The sequence below is a fragment of the Buceros rhinoceros genome, unplaced genomic scaffold, assembly GCF_000710305.1.
Source record: "Buceros rhinoceros silvestris isolate BGI_N320 unplaced genomic scaffold, ASM71030v1 scaffold11030, whole genome shotgun sequence".
Lineage (NCBI taxonomy): Eukaryota > Metazoa > Chordata > Aves > Bucerotiformes > Bucerotidae > Buceros > Buceros rhinoceros.
This window is the reverse complement of record NW_010390194.1, coordinates 2,775-9,982: the sequence shown is the minus strand read 5'-3', so window position 1 is coordinate 9,982 and position 7,208 is coordinate 2,775. Positions and strand designations below refer to the sequence as shown.

At 38.0% G+C, this 7,208-nt stretch overlaps 1 protein-coding gene across 1 annotated transcript in view; it reads left to right on the top strand.

Annotated features, from left to right (window-relative positions):
* STK31 (serine/threonine kinase 31) overlaps window positions 1-7,208 on the top strand; it is a gene marked incomplete at its 5' end in the record, with an annotated part of 25,587 nt that overhangs the window by 16,140 nt on the left and 2,239 nt on the right. Inside the window, 3 exon segments of the mRNA XM_010136824.1 lie at window positions 127-213; window positions 959-1,108; window positions 2,804-2,929. Of these exon segments, the coding sequence (XP_010135126.1) occupies window positions 127-213; window positions 959-1,108; window positions 2,804-2,929 (363 nt within the window).

Genomic DNA, 7,208 nt, shown 5'->3' with positions numbered 1-7,208 from the left:
CGGAAGAGTATTTCCTTTCTGCCTACTTAGTAAGCATGTGATGCATCACTACTTCTAGCGTATGTTAAACTTCCCAAAATCCCGGATATTTGAAACAATCTATTTTTCCTTTTCTATTTGTTAAAGTCAGATCCTTTGGTGTATCTAATGGTCCCGTACTACCCAGGAGCAAGTCTGAAAGCTATACAGGCTGATACACCTTTAACTTTAGGAGTAAGTATAACTACTTAGACAACCAGCATTTTTTAAAATGTTTTTGAACTGAACTGTTATTGTTTTGCTGTACCCTAAGGTGCTGATGGCATTTCACCAGTGTACTTCCTTTGGTGGCTGACAGTGATAGTACAGAATTGCACAGGATAATTTGACTGGCATTCTTGGTCAGGCAGTAGCTTACAACTTGCTAAAAGACTTTGCTTTGATAGTTTTTTTCTTTTATTGTAATTAATGCCTCAGCTGTGTTATTAGTATATTTTTAAAAGTACTGGAGTTGAACACATTAGATGTTCAGGGGCAGGCCTTTCTCTCTTGAAGTTTTAGATGACTCCTGTGTATAGTTTTTTTTCTTGCCCCCCTCCCCCCCCTTATCCCCCACCTTTTTCTTGCCCTCCTTCTCACCCAGTGTATACACAGTTTGCATAGTCATCCCTTCTCAAAAAAACAGTAGCTAGAAGCCAATACAGTCTTTTCTCTAGGTCTTGTAAAAGTCAAGTTACATATTTTTTTTGTTTGTTTTCCCTTGTATTTTTTAATCTTTGTGATTTGTTAATTGGTGACTGCTTTTTTAATTTCTTGTTTTCCTGCCTGGCTGTGCAAGTCAGTACTTCATAAAATGGAATTGGCATGAACTTTGAATATGTACAAACCTTAAAACCAATTCCGGGTAGAAACTTAGTTGATACTGTCCTTTTGTTTTTTTTCCATGTCTTACCTTTGTAATAAACACATAAATCATTAGGAAGCATTAAAAGTGATGAAGGGAGTGGCCCAAGGTCTACAGACATTGCATGGAGCTAATATAGTACATGGATCTCTGCACGGAAATAACGTTTTTGCTGTGAATCGAAAACAAGGAATTGTTGGAGATTTTGATTTCACAAAATCAGAGGTAAAAAAAATACTCAGTGACCTTTATTCAGAGTTAATGTATCAAACCAGACAAGTGTTTGCAATTCAGAAGGTTCATTGATAAACATTGTGCTTAGCAGTGAGACTCCTGTTTCATACTCTGAATAGGGCTGGGCAATTTGAGTCTTGCTGAAATTTTTGTAAATGCAATCTGTTCTTGGAGGGAGAAAAAAGAATGACTGAGTGTGGGTTCTGGGTAAGCAAAACAGTGGAACAAAAAAGATAAAGAAGTTGCAGTAGTTGTTTGACTGTATTGCATATTTAATGGTAATCAGCATCATCAGAGTTGAGAGCGAGGACTGAAGTTGGAAGAAGAGCTCGTCAAGCTTGTGATGTGTTTGATAGATAATGGGGTTCTAGATAGTGTTTTACTCTGTTGTGGCGTTTGATAAATTCACAGGATTTTACATGTTGCCTGAGTATACCTGTAACTATATGTACTTCTGATTTAGTCCTCAGTTTCTGTCGTAAAAAATTGTATAGTTGTTCTTGGGGAAAAATCCAATACCTTTGTAAGAAAACGGCTTGTGTTCTTACATTTGTTGTGTTTTACACAGCAAAATCTCCAATAATGGTACCTGTTCTGGAGTGATCTTTTGAGTTTCTAAGATCAAGATGTTTGAGACAAAAGAGGTCTAGAGGTCTGCTTCATGCTTATTTTTAAAATAGTAATATGTGTTATAAGATGTCATTAAATTTATATAATAAGCATAATATAAATACAAGTAGGTTTCTTTGAAACCTCATTTCTGCTTTGGAAATACATTATCTGTTAGTCTCATGAAGACTATCAAACATTGGGACAGCAAGGGGTGCTTTAAAATTTTTGGCAGCTGAATTTTCTGAAATGCCATGGTATAGATGGTGTCATTGTGAAAATTGCAAGAGCTGAGGAAGGCTGTCCCTCTCCTTACTCCCTGCAGGTATGGGCTGTGCTGAAATGAACAGCTCGTGTGATAGAGCAGGAAAGTTCTGCTCGTGCTTCACAGCCTGGGCCCAGTTTGTTCCTTCTCTGTAGGGGTGTCAGTACTGCAGTGCTTGTACTTTCTGCGCGATCACAAGTACATGAGTGGAGCTAGTAACTGATGGATTACTGATGACTTTTTGAAATCTGGAGACTAGTCTCTCCAGTCTGGCTATAGTTGGTGTTGGCTGCTGTCATGGAGGGGGTTAGAAACTCGGGGTCTAGCCTCTAATTTGACAGTAGACAGTCCTAAAATATGCTGAAAACCAGGGAGGAAGGAAGCAATGACTTCGAGGTAAAGATCAGAAAGACAAAGGGGTGAAAAAAAAAGTAGGAAAGCTGGCAGAACTGAACTTTAGTAGAACAAAGTTCTTCAAAATAGTGCTGAATGTCTTAATATTTGTAGTTTTTTTCTAATTTGAGAAGTTTTGCATCTTGTGTTCTTTACCACCTTATGAGCTTTAATAGTTCTAGTATGGAGTAAAATCTGCCATCCTTATTCTTTTATTACAGTTACAGATGATATGTGATATTACCTCTTTTCCTTTATGCAACACTCATTTTAATCAGTAATGGAGGATTTTACATTTCAGTCTGGGCCAGCACAGAACTCTATGGTACAGTTGTGTGACACATTAAAAGGGAGATACATCTGCTTTAATGTGCTGTTGGTCATGCTTGAAATTATAGGTACAATTTTTCCCCCCATAGGAACAACGTGCTGCTGCAAACACTATGGTTGTCGGTACCCTGAGCTTAATTTCTCCTGAACTGAAAATGGGACAGCCAGCTTCTCCAGCCTCTGACATGTATGCTTATGGCTGCCTTCTGCTGTGGGTATGTTTATGGCTTGTGAGAGAGTTTCTAGTAGTACAGAAGTGTATCAGGCTTTTAAAGAGCAATAAATGTAACCTCCAGCTTCTGATTTGAACTATTTTGGCAAATTGAGTGTTCATATTGTCAGCTGCGTGGCAGGTGTGGAACAAACAGGAGTTAGGAAGACAGTGCATTTTTCTATAAAATACACAATATAATTTGTGTAGTAATATGAACAAATGCTGTGGATTGTCAGTTCTTCATGAACTTCTTGAACAGCACTTCCTGTTCATTCCTGGGTTTTTTCCTTCTTTTTTTGTCACCTTGCCCCTAAGGAATTATCCAAATCAAGAGGGAAGATGAAGTCAAGAATGGGACTGTCACATCTTTTTGCTGACAACAGTACTTAGGTGTTTTGTTTCTTGTGCATGTTATGCCAGGGAGGAGAAAGCAATTAACTTTCCTGTGTTAGATGGTATGTTGCACAGCATCTTCTCCATCTCCTTTTTGTCTTCTGGCATTGTATCGCTGCCTTCCCAACGCAGTGCCAGTGCCAACTGTTCTGAATGAGAACTTCAGTTCTCCCAGTCTTAAAGCCACAAGCCCAGCAAGTGCTTACGTTCCCCATCAGTGATTTTGCATGAGTAGTTGATACATTGGAACTGGTTCACTGAGTATCAGCTGGAGCTTCAAGTACATGGGGGTCTTCCTGGGGAACATTGGCAGTTGCATCAGCTGCACAGTGATGTCTTCAGTAATCCCTTCTGAGCCATAGCATCTTAACACCCTGCCCCCCAAACCAAACAAAAAACCCCCTGAAACCAAACCCAGACCTTCCTAATAGACATGTAAGCTGCATGTTGATAGATAACCACTGTAAGTTACCTGTGCTGAGAAGATGAAGCTGGTTCATATAAAAGTCACTCTTTGTGACGTTTTATTTCCAATTCAGGAAGCAGTTGCTTAAAATAAATTTTTCTGCTGACATAGATGAACTAAATGTAGCTTCATATCATAAGTTCATAATTTATTAATGTGAGTAGTTTAGTTAGAATACGGTCAGTATCACTAGTCAGATCTTCATCTGTTCTAGATAAAATGTTCTTCCAGGTAAAAAATAACAGTAAAAGAAAAAAAGCATAAAGACAGTTTTGCAAATGGCTGGCTCTGCTTGAAAATATCTGGAGTGCAGCAATATCAGAATTCTTTTGAAACCTCATCCAGGTTTGCCAGCTGAATTTCAGATTAATTCAGACGTAACTAATCTTCAGCTCAGTCTTGTATTCATTGTTCAGTAGGAAATTCTAGCTCACATGTCAGTATTATGTTCAACAGATGCTGGTTTCGTGTTGGGCATCTGAAGTTGTGTTCTCCCTCATTAAACAGCAGTGCCATTCCAAAATGGAGGCAGTGGTTTTTCAAGTTCTCTGCCGATCCTTGTCACAAGAGCCCAGCACTGACTAAACACATGCTTCCTTCTGCTGTCTATGTAGTTATTCAGAATAGAGGCATTTTCAGCTTAACCTGCAGGCAGGATTTTGAAGAATGCTCTACTTAAGCATGGTTGTAGACAGGAAATTTTGCCCTTTTTTTTTTCCCTTTACGGGTACAGAGTTCACATTTGTCTGTCAGCGCACTTAACTCTCAGCATTTCATAAAGAGGATTATATAATTAAATGTATAGCTTGGACATGGACTTTGAGTAATTTTTAAAAGTCCTTTTTGACCTCCTAAAAGTTTTTCTTGGTACTATTTTTTTTTCCCTTGTTTCTGTGTAAGAAGAACTTGAGCCTCTTGCATGTTTTATCCTACTGTGAAATCAGGAAAAAAGCCTTTCCGTGCCATTTTCCCATAACAATCCATTTTCACTTGAAACCTAGAGTCTCCTTGACTAACGTGTGGTTTTGTTAAACTAAAGGGGAAAAATCCACCAGTGTTGTGCTTACGAGTCTTTTCATTTGCAGCTTTGCGTTGGAGAACAGGAGTTTGTCATAAAAGAAGATGGAACGCCTGAGGTGGATGTGATTGTCATGGTATGTTAATTGTCAGATGAGGAGGATTAGACTGCCCTTCTTTAGAGGTGGTTAATCAATATTTTTTTAAGTCAAACATTTCATTGTAAGCGCTGGGTTGAGAAGATGTTCTGGATTGATTATTTGGATAGTTCTAAACAGCATGTACAAAATAAAACCATGTTTGAGAAAATAGAAAACCCAAGAGTTTTCTTCATATTTAATCTATCTTTTGTGAAGTCAGATCTGATTGCAAAGCCAAATTTAATTTTAATCTCTTAAATGCAGTAGTAAAAGTGTATTGTGCCCTTTATTCTTTGGTTTGGGTTTTTTTTTGTGCGTGTGAAACAAACTTTATTACACCTCTGAAACAAATGCACAGATGTAAATGGACCCTTCATGGTGTGAATTTGTGGTGCTGCTTTTATTTGTTCTACTGTCTACTGTATGCCAGCAGCTGTTGTCACCTTGAACTTTCTCTTCAGTACTTTTTTTGAAGCTTATCCTTGCCCACTGTCTCAGTGACTCTGAGCACAACAAATAGACCTGTGTCCTCATGTTTCCCCGCATAGGTCGCCAACTTTGAAGTCAATCTTTTGTTTACTTAGCTATATCTTGGAAGTTGATCATAACACAGTTTTATGGCCTTCTCTCTGTGCCTTAGTTACCTGAGTGCTTGTCTGTCTTTGGGTTTACTTTCTTATGTAACTCTTGTTTCCTGTAAGCTTTCATCCTTCTGGCCAGGAGTTAAGACCTTTTTTCTTGCCTGTTTTAAACCTCTTCTGCCTTTATTACAGGTGATTCCTTTTCTTCCATATAAAAATCAGAATAACAAAAGACGTGCCACCATATACAGTTTCAAGAAATTCACCAAGAGGTTTATAGACCTTTTTCAAATCATTAGCCTTCCCAGAATAGTTTCTGCTTCATCCTTTTTGCTGGGTTTCTGCCTGTCTAGTTAACTGACTCCTTTGTCTTGGTCCTTCCCATCTCCCTTGAGTGGATTGCCATTGCATTTTCCTGTATGGATTACTTCTCATATGCTTAGTTCTGTTGATCTTTAATGCTTTATCTAGATTTAAAAAGGCCATGAAACTTAAATCAAGCCTTACACTCTTAATAAAAAACCTGCAAGCAGGTGACTCTTCAGCTTTTAAGTGAATTCTTAGGTTAGGCCTAGAATTTTCTAAGGAATGTAGGGAAGAGTTAGAGGTTAATCCCTGTTATTTTACAGGAAGGTAGAAAAATACTTTAAACGGGGAAGCAGAAAATAAGGCGGTGGAGTTACTGTAGGTCTAAATTTGGATTGTTTTTTCCCCCTTTACAAACTCAATTCCTCTTTAATGATTATATTTTTGTATTAATTTGCCTGCTTTGTGGAGTTAAAGCATGGAGCTAATTTAGTAGTTATGCTCATGAGCTTAGTGTATTTTGTTTACTGTGTTTAGGTTAAAGTGTCATGGTACCAGACTAACTTGGCTGTTGTGGTTCCACGTCCAGGCAGGGTAGCTTGTGTATCACTGCATAACACAGCACTGTAAATAATCTTGTTTTATTGGATGACTCTCCTCCTCTGCAGTACGTATTTTAATAATTCCATTTCCACAATGTTCTGCAGTGATGAAAGCTTAACTGATAAAGCACGGGACTGTCTACCAAATCCCTCTACAAAACTATTTTCAGTGTGACCCTACTAGGAAAATAAAAGAATAAAACTTGGAGCATTTCAGGAGGGAGACGGTCCAGTAAATAGTGTTTCTTATTGCTCATTGTTTCTTCTTAAAAATTAAATGAATCTTGTGAAACACAGAATACTGTAGGAAAGAAGATTCAGTACTTCATGATTCACCATTAGAGCTAAGTAGGGGGTTTAAAATGTATTTCACAAAACTTGTACAGAACTGCGTGCCCAGAGCATCGTTCAGGTTTATGCATCGCAATCCTTAGATACTGGAAAACCTAACTTTCTCTCATGCGTAAGGGAAACTTAATTTGAAAAGTTTTCTTGGGACATTGAAAATAGGAGTTGGTTCACTTCTGTTTTCCATAACATTCCTGTGAATCCTGCTGTGATAATGTTTTGCAAATAAGGTCTGAAATACACAAGTTAAGGTTTAAATGGCCGGTTTCAGGGTATAGTACTTCAGCATTCTTCTGTAGCAGGTTAGCTTCTGAAGTGCAGACAGCTGCCTTTTTCTCAAAGGCAATTAATAAATGTAGCCATTATTGTTCTTAGCAGGGATCAATTAATTTTACAGCTTTTAATAAAAGCAAATTACTTCTTTCCC